Raw genomic sequence first — 27,387 nt, 5'->3', positions numbered from 1 at the left:
ACACCTATTATGGGCAGGGCACTGTCCCAAGAGCTGATCTAGAGTGAGGGACAATCATGACAGAACTCTTGCCCTCCAGGACCGGGTGTCCAGGCAGTACCTGTCCATGTCATTGCTTGTCGGCACAGCAAAGTCCCCTCACTCATTGTGACGATGGCACGTATTTCACCCTGGAGAAGGCCATCATGTCTTCGGCCATTCTTCCTCAGACAGATGTTTGGTCCGTGGGCTTAACCTTCAAAATTCAGAATCTTATTTTATGAGTATCACTGGAATTAGGCTGGTATATGAGCACATTTCTCTGTCTCTCTCTTTGTTCCCTTTTTTAAACAAAGTAAATACCATGATATTACCTAAGACATTTTTTTTTTTCAAATAGAAAAAACCCAAATGTAGCCATTGCAGGAACTGAATATTGTTTTTTCCTTAACTTTCATCCATTTGTATCCCTTACTCCTTCCTATCACTCTGTTCAAATTCTCCATGTGAGAAAAATAGAACAGAAAGGGAGAATATTGACATTGCTACAAGACAGCTAACTGTAGTTCAGGTGTCCTTAGAGTGGTTTGCAGCGCCCTGGTTATAACGTTTTCAAGAGATTACAAGATGGCTTCTTGATCTGTGTCTCTGCCTCTCACTCCTCTTTTCCTCCTGATCCTTCCAGTTCTCTTTCTGTCTCCCTGTCTCCCTCCCTCCCACCTTCTTCCACCAAGGAACCCAAATAAATAAATAAACAACAGAGTCTTTAAGAAGGCGTGGTTTAGAAACTGCAGATAAACTCATATTGCTAAGGAGAGAGAAGGGCAGAGGTATTCGTATCATGCCTATTTCGGAAAGATCGTAACCCCACAAAGGACAGAGCAAGAGAAACGGAAGCTTGCAAGACAAGAGTCCCTCCCCACAGCCCCTGCCAGGCACACCTGTCTTGGGGCAGTGACACAGCCACCCTGTTCCCTAGTTTCCACACCAACTCCTCCCTCACCAGAACTCCTCCAGAGAGTCTTTCCTCACACCACATTAACTAATGGGACCAAGATGTTTTCCTTTCCAAATTCCTTCCCCTCTGGTTGCTAATACAAATACAACAACTTGAAGTTTGGTTTAAAAAAACAAAAACAAACAAACAAAACAAGATAGCATGAGTCCTGTGAAGAAATGGAGGCTTGCCTCCCTTTACTTCATCCTCCTCTGCTGCTGAGGGCTGCACCAGAGTGACGTGTGGGAGCACTCAAAGCTCCAAAATAGCTCAGAAATCCCGGGAATGTTTACATGTGAGATGATTATTTTGTCTCCAGGAAACCAGGGAGACATTCATTAAATAATTATTCCAGTCTCCATTTTTTTAGATGTGGGTGACAAGCCTTGGTGGAAGGGCTTCATTTGCATTCATTCCTTCCCCAGCTCATCTCCATCAGCTCACACATGCAGTCACTCGAGTATACACACCTTTGAAAGAAAATAAGTTGCCTTTGACCTCTCATCTCCTTGTGCCTGCCGTCATGTTTCTCTGCTTCTCTTTCACAGCAAAACTCCCATCATTTGCTCTTGTCAAGGATGTGGGTGCCCAGGCTGGCAGATCTTTCTCTTGTCTGCCCTCATTTTCCTTGACTTCTCGGCAGCACTCAACACAACTGAACTAGCCTCTCCATTAGGAAGGATTTTCCTCCTTAGCTTCTGTGGTTCCAAACCTCTGAGGTTCCTTCTGCCTCTGAGTCACTCCTTGGGCACCATTTCTGGCTCCTCACTCTCCCTGTCCCCATAATGTTACACTGCCCTCTTCTCCAGTCCTCCCCAAGGGCGGCCATCTTTAAGTTGCTCAGCCATAGGCTGGTGATGTTCCCGGCCTGTCCTATTCAGCTGCCTACTCAGCTGCCTACTTGATATCTTCAGGGTCATTGTTAATTTGTGCCTCAAATTTAACATATCAAAAACAGAATTTTTTTTTTTTTTTAAGAGAGAAAATATGAGGTGAGGGAAGAGCAGAGAGAGAAGGAGAGAGAAAATCTCAAACAGATTCCACATTCAGCACAGAGCCTGATGCAGGGCTGTGTCTTGCAACCTTAAGACCATGACTTGAGCTGAAGTCAAGAGTCAGTCATTTAACTGACTGAGCCAGCCACACGCGCCTCAAACACAGAATTCTTGGCTTCGGCCCCTACACACTCATAAACCCATTTTTCTCCAACTCAGGAATGACCACCGTGGAATAATGCTTATGCAAAAAAACCTTAAAAACTTCCTTGATCTCTTCCTATTTTTCATAATCATGAGTTAAATGCTTTGGATTATTTTTCCAAAATATATCCCAGATCCATCTACTTTCTTCAGTTTTCCCTGCTACCAGCTTGTCACACCACTGTCATCTCTGATTCCCACCATGGCAGGGGCCTCTGCGACTTACTTGCTTTGGTGAGTTCCTTCCTCAACCACAACATAGGGGCTAAGAAAGAGGCTTTGGAGTTGGGCTGTTCGGATTCTTACCATGGCTCTCCCACTTACTGACTGCAACCCTGGCAGGTGGAATAAATGCTAGTACTAGTTTTAGATGCCCTCTGCAAAGCAGGATGATACTACTGCCTGTCTCGAAGGGGGATTACACTTCGTTAATTAAGCCTTGTGTTAAGTGTTTAGAACATGCCTGGTACTTAGTAGGCACTCAGTATTAGCCAAACATACTATCACTACTACAGTCTGTTCTCCACAAACCAAACTGTTGTCATCTGCTTAATGCACATCATGGCTTCTAGCACACTTAACAAACTTAGGATTCCTGGTCTAAGATCCTGCATGTGCTCAGGCGTCTACGTCCCTTCAGCCTCCTTGTTAGTCCTTGTTAGTCGTTGTTAGTTAGTCCTCTCAGCCTTCCTGGACTCCTTTCGGTTTCCCCAGTGCACCAAACTCTTTGTTGTTCCCTCTGCCTGAAATTCTTTTCCTTGCCTTTTCCACAATTAGTTCCTTCTCATTCTTTTGGTCTCAGCTCAGGTTACCTCCTCAGGGCCTTTCATAACAACGGGTCTAATGAAGTGCCTTTCCACCCCCAACCTAGCTAATCTATATGATATCAACCAGTTTTGTTCCATAAACAGTACGTCACCATCAAATATCTTCTCTACATTATTTCTTGTTTTCCTTGTTTATTACTGTCTCTTTCCACCACCAGAATGTAAACTTCAGGACTAAGCTCTTAGAGAGTCTTGACCATCATAGCATCCCTAGTGTCTAGAGAGCGACTGGCACATAATAGGAAATCAGTAACTATTTGTGGAAGGAATGATTGGTTGGATGGATGGATGGATGGATGGGCTTCTTGCACTTCATTGCTATTGGGTACTGTCACATTGCATAATACTGAAGCAAAATTGGTGTAGAGCCTAATAGACTTGTGAATTCTCACTCCAGAAAGGATGCTAAAATTAGGTAAAGGAATAGAAGTTCAAGTTTTCCTGTTCAAAACCTAGAATGCAAAATTATCTAAATGACAAGCATTATATGATTACTGTGTTGAAGCAAGAATATTGGAAAACGAGAACCAGAAGGAGTTTTCTTGCCTCAAATTTTTGTGGCCTGTTTATTATGGGATGGCTTCTCTCTAACAGCTTCCTTTGTCTGTTTTTAATTTGAGCCTTCCCAGAATTCCTGCTGTTTCCTCTGGAACAAACATAGGTAAAAAATTTTAGAAAGAAACTAGCTTGTAGTGGTGGGGAAAACAAGGACTTGAGAGTCAGAAAAACCTGAATTTGCATCTTGAGTCAGTAACTTGATAGCTGTGTGACTATGGAATCCTTAACCTCTCTGAGCCTCAGTTGTCCCACCTATAAAATAAAATATTATTAAAAGTTAGTGTTGGGGCGCCTGGGTGGCTCAGTGGGTTAAAGTCTCTGCCTTCAGCTTGGGTCATGATCCCAAGGTGCTGGGATCGAGTCCCGCATCGGGCTCTCTGCTCAGCGGGGAGCCTGCTTCCCCTTCTCTCTCTCTGTCTGTCTCTCTGCCTGCTTGTGATCTCTGTCTGTCGGGTAGATAAATGAAATCTTTAAAAAAAAAAATTAGGGGCATCTGGGTGGCTCAGTGGGTTAAGCCGCTGCCTTCGGCTCAGGTCATGATCTCAGGGTCCTGGGATCGAGTCCCTCGTCGGGCACTCTGCTCAGCAGGGAGCCTGCTTCCTCCTCTCTCTCTCTCTGCCTGCCTCTATGCCTACTTGTGATCTCTCTCTGTCAAATAGATAAAAAAAAAAAATCTTAAAAAAAAATTAGTGTTATGTGATAGCTACTTAATAAATATTACTTTTCTTATTTTACCTACATCCTTTCAGTGCATTTGAATGGTTTGTGGTAAGAATTTCACAGAGTTCAGATTAACAATGAGTTTAGGCTGTGACATTTTATGTCTTTTTCAGAAAGACATAATGTCTTAAGAAATGTCAGTATCTGGAGCAGGAAGAATACAAACACCTAGACCAGTGTTTAGCACGTAGTAGATAATAAATATTTGTTGAATGGATGAGTAAGTGGTCTCTAAGTGCTTCGGTCATTCATGAGAATCAACTAGATTTCCCAATAGTTTAAAGTAATGTTTCTTTAAAATAGCAATGATTTTTTCCGCACAAAGTATGCAACGGAAGATTGAACAGCATCAAACCATAACTGAATGTTTCAAGACATTATGGCACAAAACCACGTTTTCTTCCGCCTGATGTTATTTTTAAGTACATCTTCTGGAATTGTTTAGTTCAGCATTTTGGAAAACAAATGAGCTCTGAGATCTAAATTCAAAAGTGAACCAGAAGTTCTAGAACTGTTGCTTGGACTTTGAAGAAATATTTTATTTGTAAATTTCAGAACCTCATGTTTTATTCTTTTATGTAATTGGTGCACAGATATTCAAGTAGATACTTGATCATCATAATTTCCACCAAAAGTTTGATGACACTGGCTGGTAGGCACTTCAGTTAAATATCAAGAAATTATGTAATACACATACACACACGCATACTTCAGGCAATCTTAACATTTTAAAAATGTGGATTTTAAAAATATATATGCACAAAAGCATATATATATATATATATATATATATATATTCATTTTGCAAGAACTATTTATTGCTTTCAAAATTTTACCAAAAAGTATTACAAAGTAATGGGGAAAGAATATATTTCCTAAATTTTTAAAAAATAATAATAAAGTTATATCTAACATCACACTGCATTTTAAAATGAATGCCAGATGGATTAAATTTATTTATTTGGGCTTTTTTTAAAGATATTATTTATTTATTCATTTGAGAGAGAGAGAAAACATAAGCAGGGGGAGCAGCAGGCAGAGGGAGAGGGAGAAGCAGACTCCCTGTTGAACTGAGAGCCTGATGTAGGGCTCCACCCCAGGACCTGGAGATCATGACCTGAGCCAAAGGCAGATGCTTAACCACTTGAGCCACCCAGGCACCTGAGATGGACTAAATTTATATGAAGAGTGAAACTATAAATATCTGGAAGAAAGTATTAGTAAATATTAATTTTTTTGGAGTGAAGGATATTCTAAGTATTAAAACACTGGAAGAGGGACACCTGGGTGGCTCAGTTGGCTAAGAGTCTGGCTTCAGCTCATGTCATGATCCCAGGGTCCTGGGATTGAGTCCCGCATTGGGCTCCTTGCTCATTGGAGAGCCTGCTTCTCCCTTTGCTTGCCTCTCCCTCTGTCTGCTGCTCCCCCTGCTTGTGCTCTCTCTCTCTGACAAATAAATAAATAAAATCTTAAAAAAAAAACACTGGAAGAAATCACAAAGGAAAATATGGAAAAAATACAAAGGTTAAATGTCAAAACATTATAAATTAAAAACTATATAGGGATTTCTTACATATTGATAAGAAATTCTTAACATCTTAGTAGAAAATTGTCAAACTAACAATTCATACAATAAGTTTAAGAGGCCAGAAAACATATGAAAGACATTAAGCCTCACTAATAATTATATATGTGCAAATTAAAACATCAAAAATACGTTTTTCATTATTAACTTGGCAAAAATTCAAATAAATAGTATTTAATATTGTCAGGACTTTTCTAAGTAGGGTATGTTCATTCAATAATAAGGAGAATTTAAGTTGTCTCAGACTTTTTTGAAAGCTTAGTTATTCCATTTTGGATATACATTCTATGAGATAATAAAATATTTGACCAAAGATGTATTTTTCATTTTTTTAAAAAGAGTATTTATTTATTTATTTGACAAACAGAGATCACAAGTAGGCAGAGAGGCAGGCAGAGAGAAGGGGGGGAAGCAGGCTGCTTGCCGAGCAGAGACCCTGACGCGGGGCTCAATCCCAGGACCCCGAGATCATGACCCAAGCTGAAGGCAGAGGCTTTAACCCTCTGAGCTACCCAGGCACCCTTATTCTTTACTTTTTATTTTTGTTTTTTGAGAGAGAGAGAAAGAGAGAGCTTGCATATATGTAAGTGGGGGTTGGGGCAGAGGGAGAGGGAGAGAGAGAATCCTAAACAGGCTTCACACCCAGCCTATGAGCCCTACGTGGGGCTCGATCTCATGAGATCTCACTGAGATCATGACCTGAGCTGAAATCAAGAGTCGGACACTTAACTGACTAAGCCACCCAGGTGCCCCCAAAGATTTATTTTTAAAATGTGTTATTGAAACAATTTCAGTAATAGTGACAAAATTGGAAACACCCTAAAAAACAATACAAGATGGAATTGATTTTTAAATAATACATTTACATCTTTTTTAAATAGATACTCGCTCTAAAATAATGGTTTTTTTGAGAAATTTAATAAAACATTTTGAACCTGTTTAAAACATACTCAAAAACATAATATTACAATGAATCCCCATATACTGCTAATCTACTTTGTCCAGATTAAGTAATGACAAGATATCCTCATATTTGCTTTATCTATTCCTCTTTTCTTTTATTTTTACTTTGCTGAAGCATTTTAAAAAACAGATATCTAGACATCATGTCATTTCATGTCTACTTGCATACCTCAGCCCTGCATTTCTTTAAAAACTGGACATTTTCTCACATAATCATAGTGCCATTTTCATTACTACACAATTAACATAATTCCTTGGTATGACAGAGAACATCGAAATAGCCCCAGTCGTCTTGAAGGTGTCTGTTTGCTTCCTCATAGCATTTAACCCAGAGGCCAAGAAACTTTTTCTGTAGAGAACAAAACAGTAAATATTTACGACTTTGCTAGCCAGATGATCTGTGTCACAATTATTCAGCTCTGCCATTGTCGCTTGAAAGCCACAGTGAACAATATCTAAAGGATTCAGCATGGCTGTGTTCCAGTAACATTCTATTTACAAAAGCGGGTAGCAGGCAGAATTTGCCTGCAGGTTGCCGCTTGCCAACCCATGATTTGACTCATTACTCTCTGTTCTCCATATACTTTAGAAGGTGGACACTAGGTTTCAAGCTTGGTTAGATGCAGGGGCAATTTTTATAGCAAGACTACTTCATGGGGAATGCTGTGCGTTTCCTCTGGCATCCCGTCAGGAGGTCCATAATATCTGTTCTCCGCCATTGGCGATGCTGAGAATGGGTGCAGTTGGGTAAGGCCTGATCCCTTCACTGTAAATTCGTTAACAGACTATTGTCTAATGGTTTCATCCATTATGTGTATTATCTAAATCAATTGTTTCATTAGAAATAATTGTAAAATAGTGACTTTCTGTTTCTATTATTCCATCTATTTTCATTAACAGAAGCTTCTGTAAGGAAGAACTTTGCAACATCAGTGAGAGATTTCAGTTATACTAAAATATAATTTGTATAGGAATGGTTTTTCTTTCTTTTTTTTTTTTAGATTTTATTTATTTATTTGACAGAGAGAGAGAGAGAGAGATCACAAGTAAGCAGAGAGGCAGGGCAGGTGGGGAGCGGGGGAGGCAGGCTCCCCGCCGAGCAGAGAGCCCAATGCAAGGCCCGATCCCAGGACCCCGAGACCATGATCTGAGCCGAAGGCAGAGGCTCTAACCCACTGAACCACCCAGGCACCCCGAGGAATGGTTTTTCAATCAGGATTTATACTAGTTCTTTCTTTCCTTTTAATTGCTGAATTTCAACACAAAGAATGGGTCCCTGGGTCGCTGCCAATGATTGCCAGTGCATTGGGATTCTTTAAGGTGGAAAGGGTCTTTCTTTTCATCTTTAGTTTTTTTTTTTTTTTTTAATAGCCATGAGCTCACAGATTTTTTTTTTTTTTAAGATTTTATTTATTTATTTGACAGACAGAGATCACAAGTAGGCAGAGAGAGAGGAGGAAGCAGGCTCCCCCCTGAGCAGAGAGTCCGATGCGGGGTTCGATCCCAGGACCCTGGGATCATGACCTGAGCTGAAGGCAGAGGCTTTAACCCGCTGAGCCACCAGGTGCCCCCAGATTTTTTTTTAAAATATCCAGTTGTTATCAGTCAGTTGCATTAATTATTTGTTCTTTTCGGTGCTCGAATTATTGTCTTTGGCCACTATGAGCCCTTTTGCATTGGCTCCTGTCAGTCTTCAATAGCTTCTTTCTTTATAGCTTAACAAGTTCCAAGGGAAAGTGCTCAGTAGCAGGATAATGAAACTGAATATACTACATGTGGAAACAGCACAAAGCAAGTGAGCAAGTAAACTATACACATAATTAAAAGATCAATAATATTTTTTCTGGGTACTGCAGTTCCAGGAAACTGCTATCTATTTATGTTCTCTTTCCTTCTTTTTACTCTTCTGCAGTCAAGCTAGACCCTTTGCGTTAATTATTACTTTGACAATATCAAAGATTAAATGAACATTTTAACAACCCCAACAGATTTCTTTTAATGAGCAAGTTCCTTCAGTGCATTTAAAATAAGATACAAATTATTTTAAAAGATACTTACACGCTTTTTCAGAATTGTCAGTATAGTAATTGTACAGTTATTAGCTATATGGCATGTTCTCAAAGAGCTTGTCATATAAAGAGAGAGGAGAAATAGATTTAAAAACATTTTTTTAACAACCTGCAGGCTACAACAGATGCCTGTTTCTCTCATCTGTCCTTACAGATCTTAACTTTTTTTTCCCTTAACAACAATTTGGAAACTATTTAGTAGGTACATTTCTTATAGCGCTTGAGAAGGGCTGCAACTTCTGGGACTTCCTAGGTCTGTGAGTATTCTTTGTGTGTCCTTAAACTTGTATGTTGACAGATTCAAAGCAAATGAACAACAAGAACAAAAATGGCCTATTCCTTAATATATATCAAGGACGAAATGTAACTTAGTCGCCTTCACGATAGATGATGATCAAAAGTAGACTTAGTATGGGCCAGTTTTACCCGTGTCCCACGAGGGACCGTCCTGGGCCCATTGAAGTGGGATTTAAAATTATTGACCCCAAAAGGAAGTTTGCCTATATTTTCAGATGGATCACAGTGTGTAAAACATGAAACACGATTTTAGGGTTATTGGGTTTTTTTAAGATTTTATTTTATTGGGGCGCCTGGGTGGCTCAGTGGGTTAAGGCCTCTGCTTTCGGCTCAGGTCATGATCCCAGGGTCCTGGGATCAAGCCCCACATCGGGCTCTCTGCTCAGCGGGGAGCCTGCTTCCCCCTCTCTCTCTGCCTGCCTCTCTGCCTACTTGTGATCTCTCTCTGTCAAAAAAATAAATAAAATCTTTAAAAAAAAAAAAGATTTTATTTTATTTATTTATTTGAGAGAGAGAGAGAGAGAGAGAGAGAGCGCGCGCGCGCGCGCGCGCGCGCGCGCGAGCAGGATCGGGGGAGGGGCAGAGGGAGAAGGAGAAGCAGACTCCCCGCTGAGCAGGAGCCCAATGCAGACCTGTGTCCCAGGACCCTGAGATCCTGACCTGAGCTGAAGGCAGGTGCTCAGCTGGCTGACCCACATAGCCGTCCCTGTTTTATGTTTTCTTTTTTTTTTTTTTTTAAAGATTTTATTTTATTTATTTGACAGAGAGAGATGACAAGCAGGCAGAGAGGCAGGCAGAGAGAGAGGAGGAAGCAGGCTCCCTGCTGAGCAGAGAGCCCGATGCGGGGCTGGATCCCAGGACCCTGGGATCATGACCTGAGCCGAAGGCAGCGGCTTAACCCACTGAGCCACCCAGGCGCCCCATATTTTCTTTTTTTTAATGAAGTTATACTTACTATGAACAATGAAGAAGTGTAAAAGCTCAATAATGTAAGCACCAAAGTAGTGTGTGTGTGTATGTGTGTTTTAAAAGAAAAACTCCTCTCTCTCCAGAGACTGAAAGTCTTCCACATGCTCTACCTAAAGTCTTGCTGCAAAGCTTCCCTCTGCCAAAACCAGACCAAAATGTTCTTATTTTTCTCAGGCATTTTTCTGGAAATTTAAAACACTCTACACTGTTTTGGGTAGGTCAATCAGGATTTCTGTCATTTCCTCTCTGAAATAGTTTCCTCATGGTGTCCTATTAAAATTTTTTTGTCATTGATAATTTCTTTATACTAACATAATAAAAACCATAATTATACATATTGTAATTATAAATCCATGGATTCCACGGGACAAACTGAGCTAGTAGCAGCAGGAAACAGGAGGCATACTCAAAGGGTTTAACGAAAGTGGGCTTTATAAATAAATCTGTTTAACATGTGCTTAGTCCACATGTAGTTTGGCACATTGGTAACATTAGACATGAATAACCAAGGGGCATCTACTTGGCTTCCATCTTCTTAGAGTCTTGGAGTAAATGTGAAGGAAACGTATTTTACATAGAATTTCGGGAAGGAGTATTACTTTCATCTGGACTAGGAGTCTGCTTCCAGCTGTGACCATGGAGTTAAAAGGGAGGAGGAGAAGAGAAGGGAAGGGGAGGGAAAGGGAAAAGGAGCCTTAAACAAGACTTGTTGAAAAGATGACCGCTTTTTCAGTGCCACACAGAGGAAAACACTGCAGGTGTCCCAGGTTACCAGATGACTCCCTGGTCCATGAACCTTTGTTGCCTTTGCTCTGAGGCTTACTTTGCATAACTTAATGTTTGTTCTCTCTAGTAGGAAAATCAATGGCCCTACACTTTCCAAACTAGATATCTGGTTAGTGTTGATCTCATGGGATGAAACTGGCGAATACCCTGACTTTCTCTGATAACACACTGATTTTCTGGAGTATGGATTTGCTTTGACGGGCTTGCCAGTCTGTAGGAGTTGTGCGTTGTACGTGATATTTATCCAGCTCCGTTTGCTTATTTATAAGCTCCATTGGTATGGGCGCTGGGCATAATGTCTGTGGGCTGGTTCAGGGCCAAGATGCAGTTTAACCAATGAAAGATCATGTCTTATGCCCATTGTTTCTCTCTCAATATAAAGCACAGTACTAGACAGTTAAGAGATGTTGGGGGAACACCAGTTTATATCATGATTCAGATGCTGTACAAGGTGCCACAAGTTAAAGGTTTATTTAGGTCTTCACCTTCTCAAATCCTTCCTCTAGAGATACTAGCTGTAAATATTGATGATTTGTAAAGCACACATTCCAGGTTAAAAAAAAAAAAAAGTTGCTGCTGCCTTCCCTAAAGTGCCACTATTCTAAATAATTTCAGGTCCCAATTGTTAACCAGAGCCTAGCACTTAATTCTTGACATTATTAAAAGCATGGCTTATACATATTCTTTCTCATTTAACTCTGGCTAAATGATAATAGAACCAACAAAACACATTTGCTTTCTATTTACTTAAATTATAATTTTGACAGTGTTTCTCAATACTGGAAATCATTTGATTTTGTCCTGTTGAGTCTGAGTGTTTTCAAGAAAAATTGCTTTTCAGGTTAGAGACTCTGAAGCATGGACTTTTTATTTATTTGGGCCATCTCTCTTTCAAAAGAAGTAATTTTTGGAAGTGACTCATAAGTAAATAATTTTGAAGGCAATGGGTAATTTCGAATGATTAGACCTCCTTTGCTTGGCATTATCTGCTTTGGGATCAGAATCAAGAAGGAGGACCTCCTGAGGCGATGTGCAGGCCTGTTGAGCCTTGTAAGACCTTGTAAGAGTGCTGGAATCTGAGTAATTAGCAGCTTTGCACCTTTTGAGGGGAGCTAGGCTTTTTATTGGGTTGCAGCATGGGACATGCAAATGTTACAGAAAGGCAGGGACAATAAGTGGTGAAAGAGCTGACCCATAGCAGCCAGGAGGGGCTCTCAGCACTCTCCTTCATGGCCAAAGTTTCTTCCGGAGTTTGGTAATAACAGGGAACTTGAAAGAGAACAGCAAAGGCAGAAGGCATGAGCAGTACACTAAAAACTACTCCCTTCCAGAAATGCACCATTAAGGTCCTGTGTATACTAATAAGTCCAATAGTCCAAAAAAAAAAAAAAATATTCAGAGAAATGAATCATCTTACCAGTGCCAAGTTCACTTTGTTCCAGAAACTGGGGCTATTTCATAATAAAATCTGAAATGGAAGCCAAAAATGAAGCAAAGGCCATGATTTTTTTTTTTTTAGATGGATTCTAGTCATCTTTATTCAGGCAACCAGTATATTTTATTCATGTTTCGTTCTGTTTCTGTATTTATTAAAGCTGTGGAGTTTGAGAGAGCCTTTCACAGATGGCAAATTATTTTTGTTCCTTTAATACTCATTAAAGTGTGATAGTCTTAAAAATTATTAGTACTAATAGTCTCTATTCTTTTTTTTTTTTTTTTGTCTAATGAGTTACTAAAGTAGCTCTGCCATCAAAATATTTCTGTATAAGAAAGAATTATTTAGTAATGAGTATTTGCCACTAATTGACTCTTTGGAAGAGACACACTTTTAGGTAATATTGATTTACCTTAAATTCCCATACAATTCTCTTCCTCAAAGTATACATGAATTAACCAAGCATCATGAATATTTAATAAATATGAAAGCATTTATAGGAGTCAGCAGTATGACTTTCCTGTTTGCCTCATAAGCACCTACTCAGGTCACTTCGTATCATGCATATTAGCTTATAATAATGATCATAGTAATAATCTGAAACTTGAAAGTTAAGGGGATATTTGTAATTTGACTATCATTTTTATTTTACCATTTATCCCACCCAGCAAGATACTGGATTGATATATTTTGGAGAGGGTGTGTATGCTAATGAAACAGGATACATAATAAAACAAACAAACAAACAAACAAACAAAAAAACCTTTTTGTCTGCTCCTTTGAACTCCAAAAGCCAGATTTCTTACCTATTAAACTCTCTTAACCAGTTGATAGGGCAACTGTTGAAAACTGGGTGTGGTCAATAATAGTCAAGTAATTTTTTTTTTTCTAACACAAACAACTCTGAAGTGTTCCCAGTGATGCCCCCGAATTGTCTGGTGAACTTTTTGTTACTTAACTGCATCAAAAAATATATGGACAGTTTTGACCCAAAAGTATACTGCCTAAAATGTTGAAATGGACAAACCTTTAAGTGTTGACAACATGAAAGTTACAGAAGTATTTGTGGTCCAAAAAATTCAGAAGGTTTTGCCTTAAGATAGGTTTCATGATAGCTGCTATTTTCTTTGTAAACAAAATTGACCAACATATGGAAAGTAAAAGGAGGGGCATCTGCAGGCGTCAGTCCAGGTCCTCATAAGCAGAGTACATGTGGGTGAGTGCGTGTGTGCATGGCTTCTCTCTGCCCTTGTTGATTTCCTCCTCCTCATTAATCACTTACTGATTCCTGTCTTCCAGATGACACGGGCTGTCCTAGCAGCCAGTCCGTGTCTCCCGTGAAGACGCCTTCAGATACTGGAAACAGCCCTATTGGTTTTTGTCCTGGAAGTGATGAAGACTTTTCCAGAAAGAAATGCACAGTTGGAATGGTTGGTGAAGGAAGCATCCAGTCATCTCGATATAAGAAGGAACCAAAGTCAGGCCTTGTAAAGCCAGGTAAATGCACTTACTTTTCATGTTTTTCTCAGAACAGTATGACTGGAGTGATTTCACGTTTGAAATGAAACACCTGTACACCAGGACAGGGAATACCATATTGTTGGTTGCTGTACCAGTACCCAAAAACATCTCCCTTTTTTAGGGAGGTAGGGCAAAAAGTGGAATATTTTCTGTGTTGATTGTTGATAATTGAGTAAGTATAGGGGCATACGTGCATTACAGAGGCATGGGAAGAAGGAGCAAAGTTGGAGACATGTAAACTGAATGGTCTAACAGACATTTAAACTATCAAATTCTAACATAAATTTTACTAAGAAATTACTTGATACTGTCTAAAGTGCCCACAGATTATGAGAAGAACAGGTTATCTTGATGGAAAGCTATAGGTCTGGGCAGACTGACTAACCTAGTTATTTTATTTGCTTTTAAAGAATTAAATATGAGTCCGATGTTATATATATAATATAGATGTTCCACAGTTACAAAACATGAGGTGAAATGGAGATTTTTATTGCAATGAATAAGGGAAATGGAGATTTTTATTGCAATGGATAAGATACCATAAATTCCAGAAAAGGTCGATTCTCAGAATTTGCAATATGTAAATAAAGAATTTTTTTTATATCGCAGAAATATGTGCAATATATGAATAACTGTAGTTTTAATAAAACTAAAGTTATAACTTTAAAAGCCCTGGGCGTTGGCATTGAAAGACAGCTTATATATTGCATTATTTTCTTCAAAATCCAAGTTAATGCTGTGCGTATTTATGAGCCTATAAAGACAGATCAGTGACTTGCATGAGTTCTCATTCATTATGTTTGTCTTCTCATTTTTTTTTTTTGTTTTGGTGATGACATTATTGTGCAAGGAGAAATAAACAGCTTTTTTCAGTGGAGCCAAGGCTTGGTCCTATGTCCTCTTCCATCTCTGTTTGCTTTTGTTCTCCTGAATAATTGATTTGCACAGCATATCTTAATGAATTATTCTTCATCTTGCTTTTGGTCAACCAAAGACCATATTGTCTTGTTTCAGGGAAAAATTTTAAACTTTGTGAAAAGGAAATCCCCTCTTCCCTAGGCAACTGATAAATGGTAGTCATGATGAGTTTGTTAACAGTCCTTTGCTTTGAGATAATATGGAAAAGAAAGGGAGTGATACACAGTGGGGAAGACAGCATATAAAAGAGAAAGATGGTTATTGTAAAGAGGATGTTGGCTACCTTCAATACTTAAGACAGAGACAATGAGTTAAAGAATGTCATGAGATTAGAGCCAACAAATAAACTATTACCTTGTGTACCCAGAAGGAGAATCTCCCTCCCCACTTCAGACCAGTGGTTCTTTTTAATTTAATTTAATTTTATTTTATTTTTTAAAGATTTTATTTATTTACTTGACAGACAGAGATCACAAGTAGGCAGAGAGGCAGGCAGAGAGAGAGAGGAAGGGAAGCAGGCTCCCCGTTGAGCAGAGAGCCCGATGCGGGGCTCGATCCCAGGACTCTGGGATCATGACCTGAGCCTAAGGCAGAGGCTTTAACCCACTGAGCCACCCAGGCACCCCGAGTGGTTCTTTTTAAAGTTGAGATACAATTCATATACCATAAAATTCACCCTTTTAAAGTATACAATTTGCTGGTTTGTAGTATATTCAAAAGGTGATGCAAACATCAGCACTATCTAATTTCAGAACACTTTTATCATCCGCCAAAAGAAGCCCCTGCCCATTGTGCCTCTCCACTCTCCCTTCCCCCCGGCCCGTGGCAACCACTAACCTACCCTGTCTCTGTGGACCTGCCCGTTGTGGGCATCCTGTAAACGTGGAATCATACAACGTGTGGCCTTCCGCGTTTGGCCTTTTCCAGCTTACATGTTTTCCGAGTTCATCCACATAGCATGCATTTGAATTTCATTCATTTTTATGGCTCAGTGATATTCCATTACATGGCTGTACCGCACATTAAAGTGGATTCTTTTTGAACAATTTTAGGTTTACAGGAAAACTGAATGGAGAGTACAGAGAGTTCTCACATACCTCTCCACCCCTGCCACCTCCAGGTTTTTCTTTATTAACATCTTGTTTTGGTGTGGTTATATCCCCATTTTGTTTATCCATTCACAGATGAGGAACATTTGTGTTGTTTCTGCTTCTTGGCTCTTCTGAGTAATGACGCTATGAGTGTTCATGGCAAAGTCTTTTGTGAATCAGCTTTCAGTTCCCTTGGGTATATATCTAGGAAAGAGATTGCTGAGTCATACGGTGACCATGTTGAACTCTTTAAGGAACTGCCAGACCTTTCTAAAACGACTGACTGCACCATTTTACATTCCCACCAGCAATGTATGAGGGTTCCACTTCCTCCACATCCTTGTTGATGGCTGTTCCTGGCTTTTTTATTATACTTATTCTCATGAGTGTGAAGTGGTATTTCATCGTGCTTTTGATTTACATTTCCTCAATGGCTGAGGACAATGAGCATCTTTTCCTGTGCTTATGGGCCATTTGTACAATGTTCTTTGGAAAAATCTTCTCACTTTTCTTTTAACCTGAGAGTACTCAACCGCAGAATCTGTTTTTCTAACATATGGGATGTATTTAAGAGCAGGAGCCTTGTCATCCTCTTTTTCTATTCCTAACACAGAGTCCAGTGCATTGTGGGGGCTCGACGGCAAAGATAGGCTATGAGATTGAAAAAATAAAATGGTGCAGGAAAGAATGCCAGCTTCATGAGTTGCAAAGAAAAAGGGATTTCACTGTGCAGGTGTAGTAGGGTTTGAATGCAACTTAAAATTATTTCATTTTGGTTTCCTACCCACCACCTTATTCTGAAAACTTTTTACAGTGGTGACAATACAAGGAAACAGGGACATAGGAGACAGGTATGGTGCAGCAAGAACAAACCAAGATTAAATGGGAGTTACGATTATCATTGCCCATCCTTGTTTCAATAATCATAAGAGGAATAATCATATGTTAACATAAGACTTAAAACCCTATGTGTTGTATGCAGAAATCACACTGAGCAAGTCCTTAATCCTATAGCAGGTACTCAACTAGCTAAGGATCAACCACTTGACTTCCTGAGAATGTTTAAGGCCCTCAGTGCTCCTGAAGAAAATGTAGACAAAAAAGAAAAAAAAATGGAGGGAGGGGAGAAAGAAAGTAGAAAGAAGGAAGGAAGAATGGAAAAATGGATGAAAGCTAGAACAGTTCTTCATGTTGTTGTTTTTTATTTTTTTAAAAGATTTTATTTATTTATTTGAAAGAGAGAGATCACAAGTAGGCAGAGAGGCAGAGGAAGGGAAGCAGGCTCCCTGCTGAGCAGAAAGCCCAATGCAGGACTCGATCCCAGGACCCTGAGATCATGACCTGAGTCAAAGGCAAAGGCTTAACCCACTGAGCCACCCAGGTGCCCCTTCATGTTGTTTTATTTCATGGATCCTTTGAGAATCATGAAGGCTGTGAACCCATACCCTGGAAAAATACCTATGTGCACAAAATACCACTTACTATTTCTGAGGTTCCTTGGACCTCCTTTATTAGCAATTATGGATCCTAACATAGTGACCCTTGCCCGGAGGCAGAGCCTGAAACACTACTTTGGTCAAACACCAGCTTTTGTCACCAGAATTCTGATTTCCTTGCTCATGAGCAGACATTATCACCTAAACAGTCTTTACCTCGTGGTGTTTTTATTTATTTGCATTTAACCAAGGTCGAAGGGATCCCTAAAGCTTCTTTCTTAGTTGCCTAAAATTCCCAACATCATCAATGAAAAAGTTGGTTGCGCTTTTGAGGGGACTCAATTCTGTACAGCAAGCTCTTTGTAGAAAAATCTGCACCGTGACCTATAGTTCTCTGAACTTGCGGCAGAATAAACCTGTCAGTCTCATAAATATGAGGAGAGGAAATGCTGGAAATGAGGCCCCTGGATGACTCCACAATTTGTAAAATGCCGAGACATCATCTGCTAAACCACAAGGCAATGCTGCTGTCAGGTTAAAATGTTCTCCCTCCTCCCCAACCCCAAGTGACCATCTCCACTCAGCCCAAACCGATCCTGCACTCTCCATGTGTGCTCTACTTTTTTAAAATAAATCAACTCATTAGAACCAATACCAGTTTATTAAAATAGCAAGCAATTAGTGTCGCTCCTATGGACTTCTGGGCCTCTTTAACGTTAAATCACCCAGGCCCGTTTAATTTTAGGTCCGTTGTTCTAGATTCTGGAAAACTGCTCTTCACCTCAAAAAGGAGTTCCTGTCATGCCCCTTCAGTCATTCAGGTAGAGCGAAGAATGCTCACTGAGATCTGGTGCAGGAGAAGGGAGATCTGTCACAGGATGCTGGGGGAAGCTTGGAGCGGTGGACCGAACGAGCCTGCACCTTGCCAGCTGGGCACCGTGCGCACACAGCAGGCCCCCTTCCTTCCTCAGGCCGGGCTTGCTCAGGAACTTCTTGGAGGCAGTGAGCCTTCTGTCACTTTGGCTTCCATCACTTAGTGCCTAGGCAGGCTTAATTAAAAATTGCCACCAACGTGCAAAAGAAAACATCCCCACGGTCCAGCTGGATAATGGCTTTGCAAGTCCATGGCTTCCTTTTATCTGCAAGTCAATTCAGCAAACACTCAAGACCGAATCTCCAGAGCCTGATACAGTGCCTGTCATAAAGTCGGTGTCCAATAAATACTTAAATGAAAAATACAGTGTACACCCTGTGCAAGGAATTGTGTTTGGCGTGGGAAGAGCATCAGAGGGACAGGGCAAAGAAGACCTCAGGGTCATCCCTGCATCTAGGGAGCTTATAGCTGAAGCAGAGTACCATGCGATAAACCTGGCCTATAGCGCCCATGGGAAAGAAAGGCATTCTGTCTGTGAGCTCTGAGGTGCCCCCAGGGGCTCCTCTCAAGTTTGGTCTGCAGCCTTCCTGACCTTTCCACCCAAAACCGCAAGGCCTGATTGCATTTCTGCTCCGGTACATTAAATGACATTCCAGGGGCTCCTATAATGCCGATCTACTACTTGTCTTAGTCCAAGGAAGAAAGACACCTGCTGTCATTATTTTACGAAAAGAAATAATAAATCCTTTCTCCACCAGGCTTGGTGGAGAGCTGGGGAAACAGTTACAAGATTTAAACAAATAATCAGAAGACAAGAAAGGGAGAAAAAAAAACAACACCAGCTGATCGAGGAGATAGATAAAGAGCAAATGGTTAGGGTCACTATAATTTAAAAGAAATCCACTTTTAGAAACTGAAATGTTAAAATCTGCATTTGAAACATGTCACTGGGTGCCATCAGCGTTCCAACTAAGGTAGTATTCCCTTGTCATCTGACACCCCCAGGGCTATGGAAATTGGAGACCTGACCAGATGAACTATAATAACCTCACAACAATAACAGAGGCCTGGTTGCTTTGAAAAGACTATTTCCCACATTCAGAAGCATCTGCTGGAAAGCTCAGAAGGCACCAACCAGGTTCCCTAAGCAGATAGAAGCTCTTTCTCCCACAGTGGATAGCTACAGCTGTTCCCGGGCTTATCACAAGCCTTTCATTTCAAAGTTAGTCCTGGGAGATGAAAGAGAGCTAGACAACTTACCTGAGAGAAGCCATTCTTAAAATAACGTGAGCTACCTGGAGGGGAGTTGAGAGCCGAGACACGCACAGCTTCCCTGCCAGGTTACCCGGCTCGGCTTGTCCTTGGGGGAAGAAAGTGTGTGTCAGGTTTGGGAGCCCGGTGTCCAACCTACTGGGTTCAAGTCTTCAAGCCACCACTTCATAACCAGGCGTTCTTCAGCTGCTTATTATCTTCCCGAAACCTCTTGTTCAGCATCTGTAAAATGGGTTGTTTTGAAGATTAAATAGACTAATGAATGGGAAGTGCCCATCGTTAGATATGCCACAAAATAATTCCTCAGTAAATGTTCATAGTGGTCCTTTGTAGCTTCTAAAATGCATGTCACAAATTCCATGCACTTTCTTTAGAAGAAAACCCTTTAAAAGTCTCCTATAGAGTCTGTGTTTATTTAAAACAGCATTCTAGCTTGTCCTGGGCTCCTAGTTCAAATAAAATGGGAGCAGTGTTTCCTCTAGGAGGACACTGACCACAGTATGAAATGACAGCTGATGCCTTGACAACAAGGAGATGGGAAAATATGAAAGAGCAGACAAAAGACCGGTTAAAAATCTCGGTGGCCTCTTAAGGGTTTAAGTGCTTTGTAGCACTATGCGAAGTAGTTAATCTTCTAGAAACACAGTGAGTCATTGTGATGGTGGAGTCAGCAGAAAATGATGTGTCTGAGGGCAGAAAAATGTCTAAAGCATTTTAGAAATATTTTCATAGAGTGGAAAAAATTAAAATTTTAGTGCTAGAAGATTTTGGTTGTAAGGAAACTTCCAGCCTTCTTAGCAAAGCGTTGTTTTTCTAATAGCTTATAGTTCCAATCAAAGGTCTTGCAGCAGCAAAGCCCAGCCTCATATAAAGACTACGATCTATTTTAGATACTGAAAACGTTATGAAAGTATCTGGAAGGATATATTAGATGTAATTGTAGGGCTTGAATAACTGTCTGAAATTGGATTTAAAAATTATTGGCTGGAGGCGGCTTGCTGGCTCACGCAGTAGAGCATGAGACTCTTGATCTCAGGGTTGTGAGTTCGAGCCCCATGCTGAGCATAGAGATTACTTATAAAAATAAAATCTTTTAAAAATGTATTTTTTAGCTAACATTTATGGAGCAATGACAGTCCCAGGCAAAAGTCTAAGCATGTTACTCTTTAATCCTAACATCCATAGGAGAAAAAGATACTATTGTCCCCTGTGTTGCAGATGGAGAAACTGAAGCCCAGAGAAGTTAAGTAACTTATCCAAGGTGGCACAGATTGTAGGTAGGTTTTAAACAGGGCAGTCTTGCTACTAACTCTTAACCACTGCACTGGTTGTAAGGCCTGCCTTCAAAGGAATCATTTTAATTACAATAAGGGAGCTTGACTATTGAGAAAGATTATGTTCAATAAGATAGAAATTATTTTTCTTTAATGTCTGTAAAGCCCTAAAAATTCTTATTAATTTTCATAAATTAGCTGATATATCCCGTATGTAGATTGGGCTGGCTGTTGCTGATAACAGATTCAATGAACCTCAGTGTAACTTCAATAAAGTCCACAGAACTGAACACATAAGACCGGGTGCAGATCAGTAAACTCTGAGGATATGAACATCAGAGGAATGTTCCGGTCTCCAGTGTTCTCCACTTCATCATCCTCTCGTCCTATCCTGCATGTCAAGATGTTTATTGTGCTGCCCTGCATATCATGAATACTTTCCTAAGCACAGATCATTACACTTTGCCAACGTAGCAAGAGCTTTAGTGTTTATACTGAAATGGGTCTCTGAACCTTTCTTCCACCCTGAGAGAAAGAATGCTCACCCAGGCTACCGCAGAAAATGTTTCGCAGTGGACTCTTGTACGATCTATCACTTCTCCCCAGCAGAGACCAGACCAGTAAAATAAAGCTTAAATGGGATGAGTGTTTATCTTTACGGCAGGGCTACGTATCTACTCTGAGCATTTCTCCCATCTGTGCTTTTGACGGTGCACCCGATCAGTGTAATGGTGCCAAATGGCCCGTTAATGGTTTCCCCCTAAGAATTAGTGAATTATAATCCTCTTCTTCCCAAAGGTGACTGCCATACAAATCGTGGGCCTGTAGGATTTATTTCATGTACAGTTCTAGCCACTGGTCTGGGGGCCTGCCAAATGCTTACTAAGTGCTCTAACGTGTTGAGAACGAAGCATTACTGGTCTCCCATACATGGTAGACGTTCCAGCAGACCACACACCCACCGTGGAACATAGTTACCCACTGCCAGCATAAGAGAAATAAACCTAGAAACTTATTCTGTACATAAACTTGGAAACTGAGTTATAAATCATGCAGATATATGCTTTAGATGGGACCTTTTTTTGTGCTAATTGGGGTGAGTTTATTGAAGAGACTGTCTGCATGCAAAGGGCATAATTAAGGGGATCCAACAAGGCATGGTCAAATGCTTGGCACTGGCAGGAGCTTGGAGACATTCCCACATCCTGAAGGGCTGAGGACAGGGTAGAGTTAGCTGGAAGCCAGAGGGAGAGAACTCTGAGGCCACATGTGGAGCAGCTGTGCACTTTGGTAGAGGAATGAAGCCAAAGGATAGGAAAAGAGCCAGAGGGGTAAATACCCCGCTCTCTCTCTGTCTCCTCTGCTGGTATGATTTGTTGTGTGATGTTTTGGTGTACGGCACGGTTACTGATAAAAAGTTATGTGCTGAACTACATAGTATGCTTGTGTGGGTAACATACTTTTATCCCCTAAGCTTGTAGCTTCTCTGAGAGCCAAGGCTGCAAGTCATGCTTAACCGAGGTAACCCTTCAGGAACCTGGCTGCAGTGAGCTTATACTTGGAGATGCAGGGACTAGAATGTGTATGGCATTGCAGAAAGTGATGTCTATGTCAGTCTAAGTAAAGGAAAGGAACCCCTTTATTACACATAAGGGGTTTCTGTTAAACTGAGGCTTGAATCCTGGCTGTAGATTGACCAGCATTCATTCATTCAGTCAGTCATTCAGTCATTCAGTTAACAGTTATTAAGCATTTACTCTGTGCTGATGCTGTTGCTGTGGACATGAAGGATACAGAGAAGAAACAAACAACATGCCTGTTCTCATGGAGTCTGCCTTTAACATGGGGAGTGGCTGATACACAGGCAGACAAACAAGAGGAGTTCAGATGCTGACAAGCAAAGCCAGGAAATGCTATATAGACAGTGACTGAGTGGGGATGAGACAAGGGTGTGTCTGGGGTGATGACTTTTGAGCTGAGAACGTAGCCATATTCCTTTATGTTTAGGGGAGGGTTAAAGGGCGGGGTAGGGCGGTGAGTTAGGAAGGTAAAGAGCAGTAGCAGGTGTCTGTATTGTTAGAGTACTGGAAAGCCATTGGAGAGTTTTTAAGAAGCGAGACATAATTTAAGGTAAATAGTCCAGATCCTTCTGGCTACTCTGTAGAGCTTGGATTATCAAGTGGTGCAACAGGAAGCAGGTCTACATTTAGATAGCTTAGCCTAGGACGGAGTTAGCGGATACAGAGGAAAGTATAGGGATACAGTGTATATGACTGAATATAATGTCCCCCCACTTCCCTAATGAGAATAAAAAAGTTTTAGTTCATTTGTTAGCTCAAGTAAATCTTTGGAGATATGGATGAAATTGTATCTGATTTTTTTTTAAATTTGTTGTCTTAGTTAAATGTTCTTACTTATTCTATATTATTAATTTAGAAACATTGATTTTTTTTTTAAAGACATTTATTTGAGAGAAAGAGAGAGAGGAAGAGTGGTGGGATGAGGGGCAGAGGGAGAGGAGAGAATCCCAAGCAGACTCCCTCTGAGCACAGAGCCCGGTGTGGGACTCCATTCCAAGACCCCAAGATCGTGACCTGAGCCGAAATCAAGAGTCAGATGCTTAACCTACTGAGACACCCAGGCGCCCCTAGAAACATTGATTTTTTTTTATTCATGTCTAATATAAAATCTTTTATTCAGTTGTTCTCCTCCCTAGAGCTACTCTGCAACTCCTCTGACTTTTCTAGAGCACAGCATTTTCACCTTCACCCAATTCATTTGATATGAAGCAATTTCGAATCGGTGTCTGGTGCTCTCGTTGGACATTTAAAAAAAAAAGATTTTTATTTATTTATTTGACAGAGATCACAAGTAGACAGAGAGGCAGGCAGAGAGAGAGAGAGAGAGAGAGAGAGGGAAGCAGGCTCCCTGCTGAACAGAGAGCCCGATGCGGGACTTGATCCCAGGACCCTGAGATCATGATCTGAGCCGAAGACAGTGGCTTAACCCACTGAGCCACCCAGGCGCCCCTCATTGTACATTTTTTAAGCCTACAAGTATTGTGAGGGTATCTGTTAAGTTACTATTTAAAAAAAAAAAGAAAAAAGACTCTAATATACAGAGGTTAAGACCAGACAGAGGTTTATTTGTCTCTTACTAAACAAAACCTAGGGATTTGGGTGACCCAGGCTGGGAGGCAGCTATGTCAGGTCGGCTGTCATCCACCAGGCAGCGGGGAGGGGGAGAGGGACCAAGGGGCACTCAGTCATGTTAAGGTCAGGACATGGAAGTCATTTGCAATTATATCCCAGGACGTTTAGTCAAGTAGGCACCTGTGACAGCAGAAGAAGGAAGAATGAAGGTAGACATTGGAGGATAACCTACAGGTTGTCATAGCACCTGAGGTACAGCATGGAGAGAGCGGATTTTTCTGTTTTCCTGTAGTTCTATGTGAGTATCCTTCACTATCCGAAGCTGCTTGGTTCTTGAGTTCAGTTAGCAAAGGGGATGAGGTTTTTCTGACCTGTACAATTTAACCACTGACTATGTTGCTATTTGAAGTGTTCTTTAAAGGCTGGAAGAGTCTGAGGAATTACAAAATCTTTTTTTTTTTTTTAATTTCTTGGTCTCCTTCCTTTTAAACAATCCCATCAGTTGACCTCCAAAGGCACCCCAAACTAGCACAGACTGAGGTCAATTCAGACTGATGTGTCTTTTTCAAATGGCCCTTTTTTTCAAAGAAGGTAATTATGAGCAAAAGCTCTGTAATCAGAGGCTTTGGAAAGACTTTAATATAGGGGGTTTCTTCTTTTCTGAGAGGTAAATTGTGGGAGGTAAATTACATCACCTTATATTTAGACACTGAATAGGGTGGACCAGGCCACTTGCAGAGCTGTGGGGGAAGGGAAGTTCAAGGGCAGAAGGGTTTCTTTTATAACATAAAAAAAAATATTTTCTTTTTCTTTGTAATGTGGAAGAATAACTAATAATTAGCTTTTGCAGGTTACTGTGAGAATCACAAAGTATGTTGGTTATATAGCAGAGCAAATGCATGCTGTACACATGAAGAGGTCAACACGCACGTCATATATCTTTGCAAAAATCATTGTTAGTACGATGTTTGCAGTGATGGTATTTGCCTGGCATACACCATATGGTCCATAAATGATCACTGGTGCCATTGCTATTAAATAAGAAGTGGGGCAAGTTAACAGATAGCACAGTATTAAGGCATTTGAGTATCCACTCACCATCTCCTCTGCATTGGTCTGGTTTTATCAAAGATACCTCCTTTGTAAGAATTGTTCTGATATAATGGAGGGCTTTGGCGGAAGCTTAATAAATGTGTTTACTTTAAGCAAACCCATTTGGAAGGACTATGCTGAGGGTTGTCCCAGAGAGCCCTGGATTCCCTTTTCTCCCTTCAGAACAACAGATCTCTCCCATTCCTCCCTCTTGGTCCGCTCTGTGAGTTGCCTTGCATTTTGAAATAGCTGGAATTCATGGAGTACACCATGCATTTTTTTTTTTTCAAAGCTTCACATGCTTGCCATTAAACTTCAGAATATGTGGGGTTTTGAGGTCATTTCTTCCTTGCCCATTGGGAGATAGTCATTATAGAAAGACTAAGTGTTTCGCTCCAGTGTTGTTAGCAGATTAGCCCTGACTGTTGTGTAGGCATTTCCTTCTATTTGACAATTTGGTATTTCTTTAAATGCTTTGTGTCCATTCATGAGGGCGATGGTTTCATTTGGAATGCTGCAGTCATCAGGGAGAAGCTCCTCTGCTCTTCCCTGATAGGCCAGCCATCCCCTCTGCCTCCTGTTGCTATGGTGCCCAGCAGAGTAACTTCCTTGCCCTGCTCTGTCTCCATGGATACCCCACTCTGAGACTGTACTCCACGGAGAGATGAGCTGCTCACACTGTATTTCTGCACAAGACATACCCCAGCCTGTGGCGGGAGGCTGTTTGCAGAGGCAGTGTTTGCCATGAAAGTCTACGGAGCTTACCCTCTAAGTAAGTAGTATTAGTCACAGTAAGTAAGTAATTATATCGAATCACAGAGGATAGGCTCTTTCTGTATGGATGCGTGTGTAAAGTTCGTTGTGGCGGGCTAAAAATGTAGACTGAAAACAAATTTTCCACTCTGCCTCTCAGATATTCCGAAGGCAGAGTCTATACCTAAACTTTTAAACACGCACATGTCTATTGTTTGAAATACCCCTTGTCATCTGTGAGTCTGTTTGTGCAATTTGAAGCCAAAACGAGAAAAATGGACTTTGACGTTCTAGAATTGCTCGTCTAACTCTGAGCATTGCACGCTGTATTTGTAAATGCAAAGCTGGGCCTTACTCAGTCGTGTGCTGTGGGAATAGATGAGCACAACCACAATTAATGCTAATTGGCCCCGCACATAGTTGCTATGGGCCTCTGTGTGGGCCGAGACGCAACGTGTTTATTATCAAGAGAGAGCTTGCTCATGTGCTCGGGTCTGCCAGTTCATGGAAATTATTCAGAGCACATCTCTGTCCAGTTTTAATATACTTTTCTCACATTCTGAAACTCTTCATGTTCATGGAATTGGGATAGGGAAGAGTGTTCTTTTTTATTTATTTATTTTATTATTAACTGATTTGATCTAACACTTCCTCTTTACTCTACATTCCAAGAACATACGGACTGGGTTTGCAATGTTGTAAAACACATGAGTCATCTTAAAGCGATTTTCATCTGGTGGGCAAATGATTAATGCCTGTGGTGTTAAAATTAATTAGTAGAAACAAAGAAAGACAATACCTATGGTGAACCTAAATGTAGTTCAATAGCTTTGAAATTGTGTAAAATTTAGGTTTTTGGACTACCCACAGTAAATAACAGCATCTAGCAGCTCTACACAAAAAACATAACACGTGTTTTTTGGTATAAGAGAAACTCAGTTTCAATCACATACAAGAATGAGCACAGAATATTTTTCTAGGTTGTAAGTGTCTCTTATTTTCTGTACTTATGACTGACCATTCAGCAAAGGACAACTGTTAGTCATGCCTCAATTATAACTGCCCCAAATGGTGAGAAGGTGCCACCCTTTCAGGATGTGAAATGGACTGTGTGTGACTAGTCTGCACCTGACTTTGTCCTTGAGGTCAGGCTCTGGGTCATTGCCTTAATATTTTTTTAAAATATGACTTCCATCCTTCAAAGGAACAACAGACAAATAAGGGGGCGTGAACTCTGTTGCAATCCTGGTTTTGGAGACATAGAAACAATGTTGATGACACTTTGCCCAATGTTTTTCAGCCAAATGGTAACCTAAGACCCCATTTTCCCATTTCAGTGTGCCTTCAATAAATTCTCCTGCCCATCTCTGCAGACCAGCGTCATGTAGGACTTTTTTTCCAGCCTCAGAATGTGTAAATCCCCTCTCTATACCTGTTTCCTCATCTGTAGAGTGGGATAATAATAGTACCTATGACATAAAGCTGTTTTGAAAATTCAGTGACGTAATCGATGGCACATGACCTACCATCGTTGTATTATATTGTATTACGTTCCTATGAGCATGACCATTTTTGCAATCTCTGTGGTTAAGGAAGGTGATAGCTCAGAGCTTGCACAGT

At 40.6% G+C, this 27,387-nt stretch overlaps 1 protein-coding gene across 10 annotated transcripts in view; it reads left to right on the top strand.

Annotated features, from left to right (window-relative positions):
• Positions 1–27,387, top strand: part of SYBU (syntabulin) — a 113,137-nt gene that overhangs the window by 50,953 nt on the left and 34,797 nt on the right. For all 10 annotated transcript variants that reach the window (XM_045078065.1, XM_045078064.1, XM_045078063.1 and 7 more), the window contains one exon: positions 13,684–13,881. In XM_045078065.1, the coding sequence (XP_044934000.1) occupies positions 13,684–13,881 (198 nt within the window). The remainder of the gene's footprint in view (positions 1–13,683; positions 13,882–27,387) is intronic.

This window comes from Mustela putorius, unplaced genomic scaffold (assembly GCF_011764305.1).
Source record: "Mustela putorius furo isolate JIRA1106 unplaced genomic scaffold, ASM1176430v1.1 tig00000228_pilon_pilon_pilon, whole genome shotgun sequence".
NCBI classification, from domain to species: domain Eukaryota; kingdom Metazoa; phylum Chordata; class Mammalia; order Carnivora; family Mustelidae; genus Mustela; species Mustela putorius.
This window is presented reverse-complemented; position numbering and strand designations above follow the sequence as displayed.